This window comes from Stomoxys calcitrans, chromosome 1 (assembly GCF_963082655.1).
Source record: "Stomoxys calcitrans chromosome 1, idStoCalc2.1, whole genome shotgun sequence".
Taxonomy (NCBI): domain Eukaryota; kingdom Metazoa; phylum Arthropoda; class Insecta; order Diptera; family Muscidae; genus Stomoxys; species Stomoxys calcitrans.
Genome location: NC_081552.1, coordinates 14,291,282 through 14,312,324, shown reverse-complemented (window position 1 = coordinate 14,312,324; position 21,043 = coordinate 14,291,282). Strand labels below are relative to the sequence as shown.

The following is a 21,043-nucleotide window of genomic DNA, read 5'->3' as shown; positions in this document are numbered from 1 at the left end:
TATAACTACCTATTACGAGTTGCACAATTCTTGCGGAATGCAATAACATCCCAGTTTATTTCCTAACTTTTATACTTAATGTCCTACACAAATTTTTTGTATTATAACAAAATGATCAAGTGGAGCAAGACTTAGGAACTGGAGAAGAAGACGGAAGCTTTTGAAGAAATAAACTTTCTTTGACTATGGAAAACTAAATTCCCTCTTTGGGCACTTAAGTTTGAAGTTGAAAGCAAGTTATCAGATCAGAAAAACTGTTTAATGTTCTTTTATATAGATATATTTTATATAAATTGAGATTCAATATTTAAAAGAGACATGCGAATAAATCTTAACTAAAGTCAATAGATTCCATCATTATTTCAAATCTGTAAATTTGAATTTCAGTGGTATGTTACACGTATTCATGAAGTAAGTGTTAAATGCATTTTCCGTTGAGTAATTGTATTCCATTTGAAAATTTCGCACAATATTGGCCAGAGTTATTTCCAGCTCTAATTCGACAACACGTTTGCCAACGCAGGAACGGGGACCGAAACCAAAGGGTAAAAATATAAAGGGATTGGTATGCTTGAGCGATGTGCCGTCCGATAACTCTCCATCGTTGGAGCGTAACCAGCGTTCAGGCAGAAATTCTTTGGGGCGATTGAAATATTTTTCATCTTGTAGCAACAAATTTGAGGTTAAAATGACATGAGTCCCTTTGGGTACTTGATAGCCACTCAAACATAAATTCATACCTGTGCCACGCATGTTTCCAAAGATAATGGGATACAAGCGCAAGGACTCCTTAATGAAGGCTCTTAAATAGGGAAGATTTTTCATATTTTCCATGGTGAATTTTTCAGTTTTGCCAACGGTATTAAGGATTTCTTCACGCAGCTTTTGCTGTTTCTCCGCATTGGTGGCCAAGCACAAAAGGGCTCCCGACATTATTGTGGAAGTGGTATCGGCCCCCGCAATTAACATATCCACCGCCATAATTTTGGCAATTCTACGATCGATTTTCAACAATTGCTCCAACACACTTCTACCCTCACCCTTATGACCAGTATTTTCGATGCGCCCCAGAGCTTCGTCTACAAATTTGCAGCATATATCCGTTATTCTGTCCATTGCCTTTTCGAAACGTTTGTAGGTGGGAGTTTTAAAGTATTTGTAAATTGAGGGTTTTATACCCAAATCGTATGTTGCCATTGAAAACATCTGAAAATTGTCAAATAATTCTTGAGCTTCCGGTAGGCAGGCATCATTGCGAACAAGGCCAAAGTATTTGTCTAAAGCAATGTAAGCAACCGAATCAAAGGATAAACGTTTAATTTCAGTTAGAAAATTGCCAGGCACTTCAAGGGTGTTCGGATCGCGTATTTGACGTATTCTAAAAGACATTGCATGGTCAGAATTAGGTTTTCAACTAATAAGGAATTATTTGTAAAGTTACCTTTTGATAAACTCTTCATTAACTGTTTGTGTGGGATTAATGTAGAGCACAATATTTCTGGGTTGCATTAGAACTGGATTAACAGCATGACGAAATTTGCCCCACTGAGCACCACTGAAATGAAAAGAAAAATTGTCTATGATCATCTTTTGTCTGGCAATTACTTTAATCTTGTAATAACCCGAAATACTTTTATTAAGTGTAATATATACTGAATCGCCATTACATTTTAAGTCAAATCGATACATGTTATGATACAACTCCCATATAAACTGATGACTCGATGTGATTTGTTAAGCCCCTGATTGGAGTAACTCTTATCTAATTTAATTACAGAGGGCCTTATGCATGCCATAAGACCCTCTATACGAAAGATTGGTCTATATATCTAAATATGAGCAGATATTGACCATATTCGGTTTGGATAGGGGGGGCCTATTACAACTCACTGTTCCAAATTTCAAAGAATTCGGATATTAAATGCTCCTTTTATTGGTTTAAGACCCTAAGTCGGCAGATCGGTCTATATGGCAGCTATATATGGTTCGATCTCGACCATTACACTGTTCTAATTTTCAGCGAAATTGAGTTATAAATGGGGATTTAATGAGTATAATATCCAAAATCAGCAGCTTAGTCTATATGACAGCTAAATCAACATATGGTCCGATCTGGACCATCTTTGATTCTGCGAAATGGGGTAATAAATACGCCTCTTATTGGCTTAACGCCTTAAATAGCCATATCAGTCTATATGGTTCATATTCGATTCGGATATCGGAGGCTATAGTGCAACTCAATGTGTCAAATTTCAGTGAAATGGTAAAAACCCTGTTATGGGCTAAAAAACCTAAATTGGGAGATTGATTAAATTGGCTGCTTTATCAATTCAGAAACTTGTTGTTGTTGTAGCAACATTTTCATGTGGAGGTGGCAATCCCCGTCAAGCTAGTGTAGGTGAGCATGCTCGTTACGGCCAAAGGACCGATCGCCGCGGAAACAAGGAGGTCATTAGTTATTTAAAGGCGCCAATAACTCGCCTTGTCATATAGAGCATCATAGGCACTCAGTATTTGTGCAATAGCCGGTGCCGCCCGACCTCTCACTGAGACTCTCCGCTCGATACCGCTGATTGTTCGCAACTGCTGTTGCAGCTACTCCGTATGGAGCACTCCACCATCCGCAACCTGTGGAAGCGTCCTGTAGCTCGCAGCAAATCTTCACGTGACAGCAATGAGCACCACACATATCGGACCCAGCTTAATTAGACAGACACACGAACATAGTTAAATTGTCTTAGTATTTTCCCACGATCTTTGTTTGTAGGGTTGGAAATTGATTCTTCGATGTGTTGCAAACGTTCTGCACGTATGGCAAAATCAATAAAAAGCCTCGGCTTTGGCGGTTGTGCCCTTTTCTGAGCCTATCACCAGGACGCAGATCCTGCCGAAAAAGCCAGGAAGTGTGGTCAGAAGAGTGTACTTCCGGCAAGAGTACATCACACTAATGCCAAGACCAATCCTGAGAGTATGCGGCTGGGCGATACGATGGCACCTGAGAGCAAATGGATTCAGAAATCGACGAATTTGATCTCAACACCAACTAATCCTGAACCGGAGCCACCCCAAAGGCAGGCTATCCCCAGAGAGATGATTACTGTTCGAAGAGAGGAATCTCCGAGTTATATAGGCAAAGTTGAGGATGATTCGTTTTCGAAATTCGAAAGTGCCAAGTGGCATAATGGTGCCAAGGTCAAAGGCTATAATAATGAAAAAGAGTTCAATATTTTATCAACCTGCATCATTCACCACCTTTGGTTTGACATAATGATAAAGCTGCTCCCGATTGACAAAATTCTTCGCTGGACGAAGATATGAGTATGAATTTGTTTCTCTTTTACTGTAACAACGCCATACTGAAATTGTGCAAGGTGTAGAATAAATTAGTGTTGACGTAAGTAGGATTCAAACAACATGGGAGAGTGAACTTAGGATTAAATTTTGTAGTCTCGAACTGAAAAATCTCCTCCAGTGCTTATTCGGACTATTACAGGATAAGTTGTAAGCTTGAAGTAGAGTTGGCAAACTATCGATGGCATTATTGGAAGTTAATTTTAATATCGATAGTTTTCAACAGTAGAAATTTATTTTTTGTTGAAATACACAGGCTTTTGATAAAAATTATTGAATTAACCAAATATTTCAAAATTCCTTAGCTAAATGTTATTTTTTTTTTATAGAAAGTCTTCGAAACTAAGACAAAATAACAAAAAGCAACGACATCCGTCGATATTTCCACTTTGGTGGAGTAAAAAAAAAACTTTTGATAGCTAGATCGCTGCAATATAAAGCAATTTTGCGAACATTGATATCAGATTTGTGCTTTACTTCCAAAGACCTTTCATTTGAGTCCCATATTGCTATGGTCGTAAATTTGTCTTCTTTGGGGTATGTTCTCGGGAATGGGCGGCCCCTGAAACACTTGGTCCCACATGTGGACATCAGATTCGTATTCTACACTCAAATACCTTTTACTTAAGCCACATATTGCCATGGTCAGAAAGTAAGTCCTGTTTGGGGGGTGTTTTGGGGAAGGGGCGGACCCCCAGAAACTTTGTCCCAAATTTGAAAATCAGATTGGTATTTTACTCGCAAATACCTTTCATTTGAGTCTCATATTGCCATGGTCGATAAATATGTCCCATTTAGGAGTGTTTTGGGGGTTGGGGTGGTCCCACAAACACTTGGTCCGACAATTGGATATCAGGTACGTTTTGCAATCTTAAATACGTTTCATTTCGGCAGAATAAATGTCCTAGCCAAAAGCATTCTTATTGACAAAGGGGTATACTGTCGACTCATATATAAATTTCGTAAAACGCCGTAGGACCTGCCCACTGTCATATTGACATGATTCTTCCATGAAAGTCTATAATCAAACTCCAAACCAAGGTTTTTTGCAGATGAAACAATCTCAATTGGGGCTCCAGCAATTGCCACATCAAGATTGGGCGACATTGTCACCCGATTCCTACCAATTACAAGGCACTTTGACTTTGTTGGATTTAAAAGAAGTCCGTTGGCGTTGGCCCATGTGTTTATCCTATCCAAGTCATTATTAAGTCGAAGTATGCCATCGATCAGCCTCTCCGGCGAGGAGCTCATATACAGCTGTACGTCGTCCGCCATACATATGAATACCACAGTTGCGCAACTGTCCAGGAAGATCATTGCTATATAAGGAAAAAAGGAGTGGACCCAATACAGACCCCTGTGGAACACCTCTTGAGACTGAAAGATAACTAGAACACCGGCTATCAACACATACCGATTGGCTTCTATTCGAAAGATAGGAATATATGAGCTCCGTTGATCTTTCAGAAAATTTAAATAAATATTTCAGTTTAAGACAACGTATAGTGGGATTGCCTATTTTTAAATTCAATCGAATTTCCACTTTTGCCGGCCTATCTGATGTCACCGTTGCGCACGGGCATCTTCGGCTTACCCATGCCAAAAATATCAGAAACAATTTTGAGCAATGGATATTCCTTAAAAAATAGTCTAAGGAATATCCAGTTTTTAATATGGAAATCGTACTCTACTCTTGAATACCTTTCATTTAAGTCCCATATTGTTCCAATAGGTGCACTTTTAGTTTTGGCTGGTACTTTTGGGGTAAGGGGGATGGTCCGCCCCCAATGCGATATCAAAAAATTATATAGTCTGTTGCTCCTTCCGGACCACTCCCCACAATCTGTGAAAATTTCAAAGAAATCGGTTTAGCCGTTTTTGGGTCTATACGGAACAAACAATTTTACAAACCTACAAACAAACATACAAACAAACAAACAAACACAAATTCATTTATATATATATATATATATATATATATATATATATATATATATATATATATATATATATATATATATATATATATATATATATATATATATATATATATATATATATATATATATATATATATATATATATATATATATATATATATATAAAAGAACACTTCACACTGTGGTGGAGAGAGAATGTTTTTGTTTACGTTTGTTCTTTACCACGTTTTTTCATGCCACGCCCTTATGTTGGTTCTTGTGTCCCCACCTAAGTGCCGGTATCTGGTAGCCACGAAAACCGAGAAATGACATGGGAAATGCTCCAACGTCTCAACATCTTCCTCGCATGCCGTACACATGCTATCACTTGCCGCACCGTATCAGTGCACGTAGCAGTAACCCGGCTGAAAACAATAAGTCAACAGGAGCCGATAGGATACCGGCAGAACTATTTATGATCGCAAAGAAGTCTTTTGACGGCGATTAAAGTGGTACCCTCAAACCGGGAAGACCAAGAGCCCGATGGAATGATCAAATGGTAGGAAACACTTCGAAACTTGGTGATTAGAGATTTAAGAAGGAGCTAAGAACGCCTCGATCTTCTGGCTATTCTTCGTTCGGCGAATGGGGCAAATGTTCTGTCATAGGCAATTTAAGTAAGTAAGTCTCGGCCTTTAGGTTAGGTTGCAAGGAGGGTGCGGATATTTATCCGACCCATGCCACTGTGGACATAAACCTATAACAGTTATCGGCTTATTGTGCGCTCTGAGGTTACTATAAAAGTAACCTGCAAAAAGGAAATCTAAGTTAGGAACTCCGTGCTACGTACAAAGTCCTTTATTGTTTTTCATGCCATGCCCCTAAGTTGGTTCATGCCACGCCCTTATGTTCGTTCTTGTGTCCCGAACTAAGTGCCGGAAAGCCGAGCAATGACATGGGAAATGCTCCAACGTCTCATCATCTTCCTCGCATGCCGTACACATGCTATCACTTGCGCACCGATTTTACATAAGTGAGCTCGTAGTCCTATGTGTCCCGTTATGATACCGAAAGCTATTCTGCTTATTTGCTTTCAGTAAAGTTTCGTCTTCTCACGATCTGAATCTCCCCATAGGATTTTCGCCGTCCTACCGACGGTTTGGCTGTTCCACAGTGGTATATGTGCATTCGTCGCCCACGTTCTTAACCCGTAGACCCGAAAGGCTTCGGGTTAACCAAGTTTATTGACGGCAGTTCTCTGGCCTTCACTGGCAAATCGTCTGCCTTTTCACTCCCAGTTACTTCGCTATGGCCCGGCACCCAAACGATGCGGATCGTGCAATCCTCAGAGAAGGCGTTAATCTTCTTATTATATTCCAAGACTGTTCGTGATCTTACAGTCCTGGTTGCTATTGTCCTTATGACCATTCTCTCAATATTTTATATTTATCTTTTTCAAAATTTCTAAACGCAAAGAATAAAGCGTATGGAATATCTTTGGAACAAATTCGGTTTATTTGGGAAGTACTATGTTAATAGTAACTGTGTAACATTTCCTTTCAGGGTTGAACGTTAGTCGTGAATTTCCCACAAGTTTGATGTAAGTCACTTCGTTAATGGTAAAACCTTCTGTAATTTCGTTGGTGGTAAAGATTACTATTTTACTCGTAAATTTTTTTAAGCCAAAAAGGTTTCGCTTACATCGAAAGATGCCTTGTTACACGAAACATGTATTTGTTTTTTATTTATCTCTTGTGTCTCTTCCATTTGGCAAAGAGTGTGAGCGTGTGATCGTAGGGGGATGTACCCTCAAAAGATTTTTTTTTTCATTGAGTAACGATCTCTCAGCCAGCAGTCAGTGCAAAAGTGTACATTAGACCGTCCCATGTTATAAAGGAGAACAATTTGTTTGGAAATAGAGAAATGCATACCCTTTACTTTTTTCCTTCTGATGCCAATAAACAAAACAATAATACTTGCCGACACCTCGTGCATAGCCAAATGTAGTGCCTTCTAAGGAATTCTGTACAGTATTGAGGTCCTAGCATGATATTGGTTAACAAAGTACACGTATAAAAAACTTATTATAAAACACTAACTGTATCCTGCACCACTATTGTGGCTGTTATAAAATATATGGTTTGACTCAGAAAGTTCTTGTGATTTGGCTTAGCCATGTCGTTTTTATACCCTACACCATCACTGTGGTACAGGGTATTATAAGTTTGTGCATTTGTTTGCAACACTAAGAAGGAGAAGAGCTAGATCCATTGATAGTATGCCGATCGACTCAGAATCACTTATTCGATTTAGCCATGTCCGTCTGACCTTCAGTGAATCCATGTATTCTTGTAATCAAAGTTTAGGTCGTATTTGTTGTCCAATCATCACGAAATTTTGAAAATGTAATTTTTTTTGGCGCAAGGGCGAACACTTTTGGTTTTGGTAAAAATCTGTTCAGATTTAGATATAGCTCCCATATACATATATTGTCCGATTTGCACTCAAATGGCCGTAGTAACAACAATTTTGCACAAGATTTGCCACGGGTTGTTTTGTTGCTAATCTTAACATATCTGCCAAATTTCATCAAAATCGGTTCAGATTTTGATATAGCTCCCATATATATGTATCGCACTATTTGTACTTAAATGGCCGTAGTAGCTACAATTTTCAACCGATACGCACAAAATTTCGCACAGATTGTTTTGTTACTGATTTTAACATATCTGCAAACATATTTGGATAAAGCATCAGTGCTATATCCAAATCTGTAGGGTATTATATTGTCGGCTACGCCCGACTTAAGCCTTCCCTTACTGTTTTTTTTTTTTTTGTAATCAAGGTGGAGATCGCTTTTGTTACCCAACCATCACGAAAATTTTCAATTTTTTTTTACAAACTTTGTATTCGTCACAAATTATTGCATGAATTTACCATAAAAGATGGAATTCGTAATCGTAAACAAAGTCCCACGTTTGTCACAAAATAAGTTTACTTGACGAAAATTTCGTTTACGTCTAATGATTTATTTTTTTGTTTGTACTTACTGTCCAGCAACACCTAAATTTTCTTCATCATATAAATCGTCCTCTCGCGCCAAACGATATTCAAGGGCCAACTCATTGCCCGGTCTCATTGGATATGGACCTTCGGTGCGAAAAATTTTCTCATGATCAGCCAGATTGAAGGAAACCATGTGGGTATTTTGTCCAAACATTCCGGGTATCAAAAAAATGTCACCATAACGAGATCGAAACAGACGCAAGAGAACATCAAATGGCTTATCATGAAATTCGCCACCTTTCATGAAGCCACGAATCATTTGAAATCTGCTTGGGCCTGGTACTGCTGAGAATGGTTTCGCTTGTTGCCATTCCTTTTGTAAATCACTGGCATAGGAATTTTCCAGACTGGAATGATCAGGCTGAAAAGATATATTATTTTAGAGGAACATTATAATGGATTGAAGCCTAGGATGTTGTGTGGTACCAGAATTATGTTTTATAATTTTGATACATTAAAAATGTGTGTGTGTGTGTTTTTTTTTTAAATATTTCAATTTAAAATTTTGGGTTTGGCTTGCGGTTATATAATATTCTTTGAAATTGTTAATGTTGTTGTTGTCAATGTTTGAATGCTTTGAAATCTCTTAAAATCCAATTTTCAATACCTGTAATGAATGTTTATGAGTTTTGTTATCTCCATACAAACATTTAATAAATATGTATGATCTCTTACCTTGATATCAATAGCTGTTGAAAATTTTTTGTGCGTCCATACATTACAGAGACTGTTGTGTTGTCTTCTAATAATTTTTGATAACATTTTGGGTCTTTTCACTTTCGGCGTTAGCGCTGAAATGCTCCAAAACAAACTGATTGTCTAAAATATAAAATGAAATTAAATAAATGAATGAAAAACAAGTGAGGACGGGCTTAAGTCGGGGGAAGGTGACCTTTTGATACCCTACACCACATTGGCTGTGCCTACTAAGTCGTCGAAATTAAAATTTGTTTAAATTTGAAATGTAGAATTTTGACCAAAATCCGTACTTATTTCAGGAGTCACAGGGGAAATAGTTGTGGAAATTTTTTGCAAATTTTTTGGATGATAAATGCTTTTCGTCCTACAACATAAATGCGAAGGTCCCACAAGCGAGAGATACATTTATGTGGGAGCTATACCTAAATCTGAATGCTGATTTCTATGAAATTCTCCAGTGATCTGAAAAGTCAAATTTATTAGGAGCAGTTAAGATATGACCAAACTATTGCAGTATTAGTCAAAATCGGACGAGAACCGATTTCAACCAACATCGGCACATATATTGAAAGTTATAAAAGAAGACATAAAAGTTAAATTAAATCTGTTTAGAAATATGCTCACAAAGGCTTTAAAGTGAAAATCGGGTGAAACATATATATGAGAGCTATATGAAAATCTGATCTGTGGTTTCAACGGCAATGACGAGATTTATTAGGGAAAAGTGTCCTGAGAATCGGTTAACAAATGACCAAATTATTGCAATATTAGTCTAACTCGGGCAAACATATATATGGGAGCTATATCCAAATCTGAACCGAATTCGATCAAAATCCGAACGTTTGGTGGTAGTCGCAGAAAAAAAGGTATGTAAAATTTTGGGAAGATCGGTTGATAAATGCAGTTGCAAAGGAAAAAATTGTCTCTAGGCCAAAAGAGAAGCCCTTATCAAATTTAAAATCGATCGGATACAAATTGCAACCTGTGCTTTGTACGCAAATTAACATGGACAGACGGAGAGATAGAGAGACGGACATAGCTGAATTGAATCAGAAAGTGATTCTGAGTCGATCGTTATACTTATCAATGGGTCTATCTACCTTCCTTCTGGGTGTTATGAACAAACGCACTAAATTATAATACCCTGTACCACAGCAGTGGTGTAGGGTATAAAGAGCACCCATATTAACTAAATTGAGGATGTTTGTTAAGGCATAATAGCATAGTCAATATGATACCAACGCACATAAAATCCAATGAAAAAGAGCTTAATTCGGCTAAGTCGAACCTAAGATACCCACTATCATCATTTTAGCTAAACATTTAAATATTATTAGATTTGTTTGTGTGAGCTTTAAAGAAAGCAAATCGTTGCTTGAATGCTTGTAGCGGTGGCGTTTACAACATCAAGCAATTTTCAACTCCGATTATATGAATTCTTAAAATTCGCCTATATCGGGCTATATCCTTTTAAAGCCTTCTTACAATCCGATGTCCTGAATTGATTTCTTGAGCCCCTAGTGGGAGCTGAAATTTTGCCAACCGTTTTCTTTTATGACCTCCAACATGTTTGTAAAGTATAGTCTCAATCGGTCCATTACCATTTTGAGCCCCTAGAGAGCGCAATTCTTATTTGATTTCAATGCAATTTTGCATAGTTTCTCCTGACACCTCCAACTACCTTATAATCTGACCTCCCGATTTTACTTCCTAAGTGTCCTAAGAGGGCGCAATTATTGTTTGATTTGAAATGCATAACGATTTATCCTATAACCTTCAGCTTCCATGCCAAGTATGGTCTGAATCCGTGTCTTTTGTGTGAGTTTTTTTCATCCGACATCCGATCATCCGACTTAATTTTTTATGCATATACCGGGAGCAATACCTAACCAAATTTAAAAACAAGTAAGGAGGTGCTAAGTTCGGTCGTGCCGAATCTTATATACCATGGATCGCATTTCTCGAGTTCTTTGCGTGATATCTCTTTTTTTGGCAAACAAAGAATAATGGATAGGAATTGTTTTGCTATTGGAGCTATAGCAAGTTATAGTCCGATTCGGACCATAAATGAATTGAATGTTGAAGGTCATAGTAGAAGTCATTGGGTAGTATTTCAGTCCATTCGGATAAGAATTGCTCCTTGTAGGGGCTCAATAAGCATAATCGGGAGATCGGTTTATATGGCAGCTGTATCAGGCTATAGATCGATTCAGACTATATTGGACACGTATGTTGAAGGTCATAGAAGAAGTCGTTGTACAAAATTTCAACCAAATTGGATAAGAATTGCGTCCTTTAGAGGCCTAAGAAGTCAAGATCAAAGATCTGTTTATATGACAGCTTTATCAGGTTATGGACCGATTTGAATCATACTTAGCACAGTTATTGGATGTCATAACAAAAATCTTCCTTCAGAAAAATTGGATAAGAAATGCGTTCTCTGGTGGCTCAAGAATTAAGATCCATGATCGGTTTATATGGCAGCTATATCAAAACATAGCTTTACTCCTTCGAAAGTTAGCTAGCTTTCGACGGACGAACGAACGGACAGGCAGACGGACATGGCTGGATCGACTTAAAATGTCATGACGATCAAGAATATATACACTTTATGGGGTCCTAGATGAATATTTCGAGGTGTTACAAACGGATTGACGAAATTAGTATGCCTCCATCCTATGGTGGAGAGTATAAAAGCTAGTAAAAACGCATTTATTTCGGCCGTGCCGAACATTGGATTCTCACTACCGTGGATATATTTATTATCCCATTTTATTATAAGCCTAAATATATAGATATACTAGCTGAACCTGACCCGCTTCGCTGTGCCTTCTTTTACTTTATATGGAACAAAATTATGCTTTGAATATGTATTTTCAACAATTAAAGAGCCTTTAGTGAAATACGATGCTACGAAAATAGTATATGTATATCGCTTGACTAACAGTATAAGAATATAAATGCCTGTTGTTGTCTTGATTTTGAATGAAAAGAAGTATCTCCTATTTCTCATATCAATGATTGTAGTCCAACTAAAATTTAATTTCATTGATAAGTGAGAGTGGTGTGCCCGCTCAGAATGGTGTGCTGAGTCCAAATGGTGTGCCGCATAGCGACACGACTTGATAGCGAAGTTTTAACATAGCAGCATAACTCTCAAATGTGGCTAGCATTAGTAAGAGGATTATCACAGCTGATAATATTTCTGATGTTCATGCCGGTATTTGAACCCAAACGTTCGGCGTCATAGTCGGCCATGCTTACCTTTGCGCCACGGAGGCCTTCTATTGAAGGCTATCTGCTAGAAATCTATCATTTGGTTATGAAGTATGGAATTGTTTTTTTTAATTCAATAATTTTTTATCAAAATAGGGATCCTTTAACAAAATAATAAACTTTACCCGATAGTATAAACAATGTTAAAAACCATCGACATTTACGCAAAAATGAAAGTATTATGAGATAATTGGGCACTATCAATGTGGATTTAGACCTTGAAAATCCACCGTCGACCACATATTCACACTGAGCCAAATCCTGGAAAAGACCCGAGGATGACAGGTCGACTCTTTCCATTGTTTCATCTACTACAAGAACGTATTTCAAGCCATGTCTGGGTTTTGTATTACTGCAAAATTGATAATAAGTAAAGTCTTTTCTTTGGAGGTCACCGTAGTGCAAATGTTAGCATGTCCGCCTATGACGCTAAACGCCTGGGTTCGAATCTTGGCGAGAACAGCAGAAAAAAATTTTAACGGTGCTTATCCCGTCCTAATGCTGACGACATTTGTGGGGCTATGTAAAAACTTCTCCCCAAAGAGGTGTCGGCACGCAGTACGGGCAAGGCTTTAAAAAGGAGGCCCATTATCTTTGAGCTTAAACTTGAATCGGACAGGACTCATTATTATGTGAGAAGTTTGCCCCTGTTCCTTAATGGAATTTTCATGGCAAATTTGCATTTTCATGGCAAATTTGCATTTTCAAAAGTACTTTCCATACAAATAACCACATACAGGACAGGAAGGACAAGTCTAACTCGAACCAGTAAATGATTTTGAGTCAATCGATTAGAAAAAAAATTATGTTGAAAAATTTTGAAAACTAAAAATCTTTGATGTTATGGTTCTTGTCTATATTTGAGTTATATAGTTATTAATTTAATTTAAGTTGTTTATAAATATCTTTACATTTTCTATTAATTTTTCCTTTACTACAGATTCTTAAATTTAAATTTCAATGGAAGAACACAGATATTCAGGAAATAGTTTTCAAACGCATTGTCCTTGGAATAATTGAATTCCATTTGGAAATTTCGCACTATATTGGCCAACATCATTTGCATTTCCAGGCCCACAATACGCCTACCCACACAGGAGCGAGGACCATAGCCGTAGGGTAAGAAAACAAATGGGTTGCTACTTTTCAAGTCCTCTTCGGCAGCGGCAGAAGTTCGTAGCCATCGTTCGGGAACGAAGATCTGCGGTTGGGGAAAATACTTTTCATCTTGCAGCAGCATATTTGAAGCCATAAAGACATTTGTACCTTTGGGTATTTGATAGCTGCTCAAACACAAGTCCATACCCGTGGTGCGCACATTACCAAATAGCACTGGATATAAGCGCAAAGATTCCTTAATGCAAGCTTTTAAATATGGCATCCTTTTTAAATTTTCCATGGTGAATTTATCCGTCCTTCCAACAACCGATAAAACTTCCTGACGCAATTTCTGCTGTTTCTCCGGATGTGTGGCCAGGCAAAGGAGTATGGCACAAATGGCTGAGGATGCTGTTTCAATGCCCGCTATTATCATATCGGCCATCATGGTAACAGCTATTTTGGGATTGATTTTTACCAATTGTTCCAGGACACTCTTGCCCTCACCTTCAGCCTCCCCTCTTTCTGCAATGCGTTGTAAACTTTCATTGGCATATTCACAGCATATATTGGAGATATGGTCCATGGCCTTTTCGAATCGCTTATAGGTAGGGGTCTTATAGTATTTATAGATGGAAGGCTTCATGCCCAACTCATACATGGCCTTATTGAAATCTTCCAAATCGTCGAATAATTTCTGAGCTTCAGTCATGGAGGCATCTTTGCGTACAAGTCCAAGGTCTTTGTCGAAGGCCACAGCAGCTACAGATTCGAAAGCGAAATGTTTAATTTCAGTGAGAAAATCACCGGGAACTTCCAGCGTAGTAGAGTCACGAATTTTGCGAATTCTTAAATAGAGAATTTTTAAAACTTTATATGTTTTTGCCCATAAATTTTAGTTATCAGTTCCTTACCTTTCGATGAAATCATTTGTCACCTTTTGTATGGGATCAAGGTAGAGTACAGCATTCCTCGGATGTAATAGCACAGGATTGACGGTTTGCCGAAATTTTCCCCAGTGAGCACCACTAAAATTATACCTTCATTCAACACTTTATACTCTCAAATAGTTTTCATTAACTTACTCTCCGGCCAATCCCAAATTCATTTCACTGTAAAGACCATCCTTTCTAGCCATGCGGTAATCGTAGATGATTTCATTGCTGGGACGTATTGGATATATGCCTTCGGTGCGTATGATCTTCGCATAATCATCCAAATTGAATGTAACCACATTCGTTGGTTTGCCAAACATACCAGGTAGCAAAAAGATATTGCCATAGCGCTGTCGACATACTTGCATTAAATTCTGAATAGATTTACCATGGAAATCGCCACCTTTCATAAAACCACGAAACATTTGAAATTTGGTGGGACCTGGGACGTTGGCAAACGTCTTGGCCTCTTGCCATTCTTGGTTTAAGTCACTTACATAGGAACTTTCCAATTTTGATAAAAGAGGCTGAAAATTAAAAAAGCAGAGAAATCGTGAAGATAAACAATAAGAATGTAAGTTAAGAATGACTTGAAAAATTAGTTAGGAAGTTACACGTTTCATACATGTTTTATAGAAATTTGGAAAGGACTATTGCAATCAAAACTGCGCGGAAAATTTTCGAACATGAATTATATATTTTGTCCAGTAGGACAAAGTGTCAAGATTAGTAAGTAGTTATATTGTATCCAACCTACCAATATACGACCTTTGAAGCCCTCACACATAAAGATTTCTATTGATGACCCAACCCCAACCGACTCACACTAATAGGAAGTACCCGTGCAAACTTTCAAGCGCCTAGCTTTATTCCTTCGAAAGTTTGAGTGCATTCGACAGACGGTCGGACAGGGCGTAATCAACTTAGAATGTCAGGACGATCAAGAATGACGATACCATGTTGGGTCTCAGATCAATATTTCGATGTGTTACAAATGGAATGACGAGATATTTTCTTGTCTACCAATTGTCAATTTTAGGACGGCCTTAACATGTGTATATTAGTTGATCAAATCGTAATTCCGCAGCATTGTTCTCATCTACATTTAGTCCTATTTAATATATAAAACAAGTAAAAGCGTGCTAAGTGCGGCGTGGCCGAATCTTATATACCCTCCACCATTGATCGCATTTTTCAAATACTCTAAATGACTTTTTCAAATATATATGAGCTATATCAAGTCATTAACCAATATGGACCGTACTTGTCATGGCTGTTTTTGAAGTCATAGAAAAACACTACTTCCAAAATTCCAGGCAAATCGAGTAATAATTGCGCCCTCCAGAGGCTCAGAATGTCAAATTGGGAGATCGGTTTACATACCAGCTATATCTGGATATCAACCGATTTAGACCATACTTTTTACATTTGTTGGAAGTCATACCAAAACGATATGTTCGAAAATTCAGTCGGAGTGGATAAGAATTGCGCTCTCTAGAAGCTCAAGATGTCTAATCGGGAAATCGGGAAATCGGTTTATATGGCAGCTATATAAGGCGATGAACCGATTTAAACCATATTTAGCACAATTGTTTGAAGTGATACCAAAACACCACGATCAAAATTTCAGCCAAATCGTATTAAAACTAGAAGCTCAAGAAGTCAACATCCGCGATCGGTTTAGATACGGCTTATAAACCATACTTAGCACAGATGTTGGAAGTTGTAAAAAAACACTTCATCCAAATCGGATAAGAATTAAGCCCTCTAAAAGCTTAAGACGTCAAGATCCAAGATGGGTTTATATGACAGCTATATCAGAACATGGACCGATATGGCCCATTTACAATCCCAACTGACCTACACTGATAAGAAGTGTTTGTGCTAAAATTCCAAGCGCATAGCTTTACTCTTTCGAAAGTTGGCATGCCTTCGACAGACGGACGGACGGACGGAAAATGCTACATTGACTTAGAATGTCATGACGATCAAGAATATATATACTTTATGGGGTCTCCGACGAATATTTCGAGATGTTACAAACGGAATGACAAAATTAGTATACCCCCATCCAATAGTGAAGGGTATAAAAATATTACCTTAGGATATTGGTATTTATTTTGTAGACTTTTTATACCCACCACCATAGGAGGGGGGTATACTAACCTAGTCATTCCATTTGCAACTCATCGACATATATTTGTCTAAGACCCCAATAAGTATATATATATACTTGATCGTCTCAACGTTTTGAGTAGAACTAGCCACGTCCGTCCGTCTGTCGAAATCACGATAGCAGTCGAACGTAAAAATTTAATAAAACTTCAGTTGCAGTGTTGTAATATACAATTCATTAACTTAAAATTAAGGGGGTTCCCACACGAACACAAGTAAAAACGTGGATACCCACCACCATGGATATATTAATCATCCTATTTTATTATAACTCCACTACGATAACCATAGTTATAACTAAACAGGGGCTGCTCTGGATCATATATTTTTCAGGTCCTGACAACTCTTTTATTTACAAGTAACAGTTTCAGCGAAATCAAGCAATAAATCCGCTTTTTATGGGATTAACACCCTAAATTGCACCATCGGTCTATATGGCAGCTATATCTATATACACTGATCTGGATTATATTTTGATCGGATGTCGGAAGGCTTTTAACATATTAAATTTCAACGAAATCGGATAATATATAAATATTTTATGGGCTTCAGGCTCTTAACCGGTAAATCGGTTGATATGACAAGTTTTAGGTTATCAACCGAATAACTTTCAGTGGGAAAAGACAATCTTAAAATTTTTTTTTTTGATAATACCCGTACAATTTTGCAACGGCTGAATCGATTTCTTTCAAATCTTCACAGATTGTGGGGAATGATCCGAAAGGAGCAATAGGCTATATAATTTATTGATATCGGTAGGGGGCGGACCCTCCCCCTTAACCTAAAAGTAAGAACCCAAAATAAAAGTGAACCGATCGCTACAATATGGAATTCAAATGAGAATACGAGTTTCATATTAAAAATTGGATCCAAGTAACTGGGGGGCCGCCACGACCCCAAAACCCTCTAAAATAGGTTTATTGGACGGTAATGACAATACGGGACTTGAATGAACGGTATTCGGGAAAAGATTACGAAAACGATCAGGAAGGAGGAAAAGGCGAAGGGGGGGTTTTTGGGGTAATAGAGGAGGTTACCCCAAAAACACCACTTAAAATTAAAAGTGGACGATGGGAAATATATGTGTATCAAATTAAAGTATAGTATAGGGGAGTAGAATACCAATATCGTATTAAAAATTGGAATTAAGTATTCGGGACTTGACAACTAATATGACAAAACAATGGGGATCAAATGATAAATATTTTAAAGTGGAGTGCGTCATTCAAATTTGTGCTCAAGTGGCAGATGGAGTGAGGCGCCCCTCACTAAACTGCTGTGTATACCAATTATGACAATATGGGGTTAAATTCAAAGCTTAAGGTTGTGGACTGCGAATATGATATCTTTATTCTGCTCATATATCTAGCGGACCACCTCACCCCAATACAGTTGATTAATTACAATGACCTAACAGGACACTGCCCATACCCCAAAAGTAATGACATTCAGTGTGATAGGAACAGTTGTAAACCTTAACATCAAGGTGGCCTCCATTTTTAACTCATCGACAAGGAGCCTTCTTTTCCTAGACAAGTCCAAACAAAGTGCTGCTGGGCAACACTTTCATGTTCACAACTTTTACATGGCTTAATTACTAAGAACTGTCGACACCACACCTAATATAAAGACCAGCAAATTAGTTCTCCATCACTGAGAATCGTTTAATATGCCAATTTTATTTGATTTAAAAAAGACTAAATTATGACTATTCAACAGGTTGTCATATAGTCAGTTATAGACAACCAAAACATGATGATCAATTTTATAGGCGCTAAGCCGCTCCAAGCGAGTAGCAGCATAGACAAAGGATATCTATAGACTCTTAACAACATGTTCAAAAAGCTCTAACAGATGGGAGAAATGTCAAATTATCAGTCGTTTATATGTGATTGCGCAAAGATCCGGGGCGACATGGAACGGAGAACTTTTAAGTTATTTTGGGTGTTCAATTCTAAACCTTTCCCATATCGATGGCAGCACCAACATTTAAATAACCCCCATCTATTCTGTTTGCAAGTGAATCAACTGAATGGAGACGCCACCACGAACATAGAGAGAACAGAGTGGTAAAAATTGATCATGTAGCATTTATCTTTGTTATGGCAACCTATAGTTCCATAAAATAGAGAAAAATAAGGTATAGGAATTTCGTTGCGGTTGTTTGCTGTATTATTTTTTAAATTTTCCTCCCTAAGATGGGCTTAACAATAAGTGTCTCAGGTAGTTTAAGTAGCTATCTTTGCTATAGACAAAAATTTATTTAATAGAGTGCGACTATCCAAGTTTGTGTTAAACTGTTAGAGGGGAAGGCTCAACGAACGTACGCAGAATCAGAGCTACTGGAGAGTAGGTTACATTACAGAGGTGACATTTTTCTACATATTGAAAGCGAAAGCTCAGTGGAGCAGGTTTGATTGAAAATTTAGCTCAAAAATAAGAAGTCTCCTTTTTATAGCCGAGCCCAAGTGGCGTGCCGATAAGCACAGACTTTTATAACCTCCACCATAGGATGGGGGAGTACTAATTTCGTCATTCTGTTTGTAACACCTCGAAATATGCGCCTGAGACCCCATAAAATATATATATTTTGGATCGTCATGTCATTTTAAGTCAATCTAGCCATGTCCGTCCGTCTGTCCGTCCGTCTCTCTGTCGAAAGCACGCTAACTTTCGAAGGAGTAAAGCTAGCCGCATGAAATTTTGAAAAAATACTTTTTTTTTTGTGTAGGTCGGTTGGGATTTTAAATGGGCCAAATCGGTCCACGTTTTACTATAGCTGCCATTCAAACCGATCTTGGGTCTTGATTTCTTCAGCCTCTAGAGTGCGCAATTCCCATTCTATTTGACTAAAATTTTGCACGTGGTGTTTTGGTATCACTTCCAATAACTGTGTTTAGTATGATTCAACTCGGATCATAACCTGATACAGCTGTATAAACCGATCTGGGATCTTGACTTCTTGAACCTCTAGAGGGCAGAATTTTCATCCAATTAGACTGAAATTTTGCACGCAGTGTTTTGGTATCATTTCCAATAACTGTGTTTAGTATGATTCAACTTCCAACGACTGCGCTAAGCATGGTTCAAATCGGTCTATGTTTTGATATAGCTGCCATATAAACCGATCTTGGGTCTTGACTTCTTGAGCCTCTAGAGGGCGCACTTTTCGTCCGATTTGACTGAAATTTTGCACGCAGTGTTTTGGTATCACTTTCAATACCTGTGTTTAGTATGATTCAACTCGGATCATAACCTGATACAGCTGTCATATAAACCGATCTGGGATCTTGACTTCTTGAACCTCTAGAGGGCGCAATTCTCATCCGATTTGGCAGAAATTTTTTACAACGGCTTCTTTCATGACCTTCAACATACGTGTCTAATATGGTCTGAATCGATCAATAGCTTGATACAGCTCCCATATAAATCTATCTCTCGATAGGTTTCTTCTTGAGCCCCACAAGGCGCAATTCTTATTCAAATGAACTGAAATATTACACGATGACTTCTACAATGTTCAGCATTCATTTATGGTCCGAAACGGACTATAACTTGATATAGCTTTATTTGCCTAAAAAGAGATACCGCGCATAGAACTCGACAAATGCGATCCATGGTGGAGGGTATATAAGATTCGGCCCAGACGAACATAGCACGCTCTTACTTGTTTTTAATCAAATCAAATTGCCATGTTAAAGGATTTTCTGTGGTAAAGAACAAATTTGCCAGTTTATATATTTGGTGCGGTGTCGATAGTTCTTACTATTAAATCATGTAAAGCTTTTGAACAAAAAAGTGTTGCCCAGCAACATGTCGTTTGGTCTTGTCTGTCTATGAGCTAAAAATGGTTGCAGCCATAAGGTTAAGGTTTGCAACTTCTGCTATCACGCGGAACGTCACAATTTCGGGGCTATGACGTCCTACATGTTCCGTTAGGTCATTATAATTGATGGCCTGTTTTGGAATGAGGTGGTCCGCTAGATATATGAGCAGAATAATGATATCAGATTCTCAGTTTACAACCTTATACCTTTAATTTTACCCCATATTGTTATGATTTGTGTATACAGCCATTTGGTGGAGGGCGTCTATACGAGGGTTGTGCGCCACACCCTATCTGCCACTTGAGAACAAATTTGAATGACGCACTCTACTTAAAAAAATCTATCACATGATTCCCCATTGTTTTAATAGATCAAATAACCTATTGGAGGCGAATTTAGGAGGTAAAGCACCACCAGCATTCTTGGACACAAAGTTTAATGTCGTATTCGTAATCTGCTCTCAAATGCTTTTCATTTGAGTTTCATCAAGCTATGATAGCCTAATATTCCCATTTGGGTAGCTTAGCGGGAATGGGGCGACCATCAATTACTTAGACCACATTTTTTATGTCATATTCGTAGTCTACTCCCGAATATCTTTCATTTGAGTCCTATATCGATATATACATCCAATATGTCTATTTGGAGCAGTTTATGGGGTTGGGCGACCCCTTGGATACTTGAACCCAAGTTT

General features: G+C 38.0%; 2 protein-coding genes across 2 annotated transcripts; both read right to left on the bottom strand.

Moving 5' to 3' along the window:
* Positions 1 to 298: 298 nt before the first annotated feature.
* On the bottom strand, positions 299 to 9,139 carry LOC106087997 (probable cytochrome P450 12c1, mitochondrial). Its single transcript, XM_013253272.2, has 4 exons — positions 9,015 to 9,139; positions 8,324 to 8,700; positions 1,442 to 1,555; positions 299 to 1,378 (listed from the first exon to the last, which is right to left on the bottom strand). Exons 1-4 carry the CDS (start codon positions 9,099 to 9,101, stop codon positions 358 to 360), a joined length of 1,599 nt encoding a protein of 532 aa, XP_013108726.2. The 5' UTR covers positions 9,102 to 9,139; the 3' UTR covers positions 299 to 357.
* A 4,109-nt stretch (positions 9,140 to 13,248) lies between these two features.
* Positions 13,249 to 15,134, bottom strand: LOC106087992 (probable cytochrome P450 12c1, mitochondrial). The gene is made up of 4 exons (XM_013253266.2): positions 15,105 to 15,134; positions 14,498 to 14,874; positions 14,327 to 14,440; positions 13,249 to 14,260 (listed from the first exon to the last, which is right to left on the bottom strand). Exons 1-4 carry the CDS (start codon positions 15,132 to 15,134, stop codon positions 13,249 to 13,251), a joined length of 1,533 nt encoding a protein of 510 aa, XP_013108720.2.
* Between the last annotated feature and the right edge of the window lie 5,909 nt (positions 15,135 to 21,043).

What these genes read in the sequence shown, in the direction of transcription:
- LOC106087992 (XM_013253266.2), bottom strand. Translation starts at nt 15,134, where the DNA reads ATGTGTGAGGGCTTCAAAGGTCGTATATTG. An exon ending in GCTTCAAAGGTCGTATATTG is followed by an intron (nt 14,875 to 15,104) that starts GTAGGTTGGATA and finishes TTTAATTTTCAG; the next exon opens with CCTCTTTTATCAAAATTGGA. An exon ending in ACAAATGATTTCATCGAAAG is followed by an intron (nt 14,261 to 14,326) that starts GTAAGGAACTGA and finishes TCTCTATTTAAG; the next exon opens with AATTCGCAAAATTCGTGACT.
- LOC106087997 (XM_013253272.2), bottom strand. Translation starts at nt 9,101, where the DNA reads ATGTTATCAAAAATTATTAGAAGACAACACAACAGTCTCTGTAATGTA. An exon ending in CAACAGCTATTGATATCAAG is followed by an intron (nt 8,701 to 9,014) that starts GTAAGAGATCAT and finishes ATATCTTTTCAG; the next exon opens with CCTGATCATTCCAGTCTGGA. An exon ending in AATTTAGGTGTTGCTGGACA is followed by an intron (nt 1,556 to 8,323) that starts GTAAGTACAAAC and finishes TTTTCATTTCAG; the next exon opens with TGGTGCTCAGTGGGGCAAAT.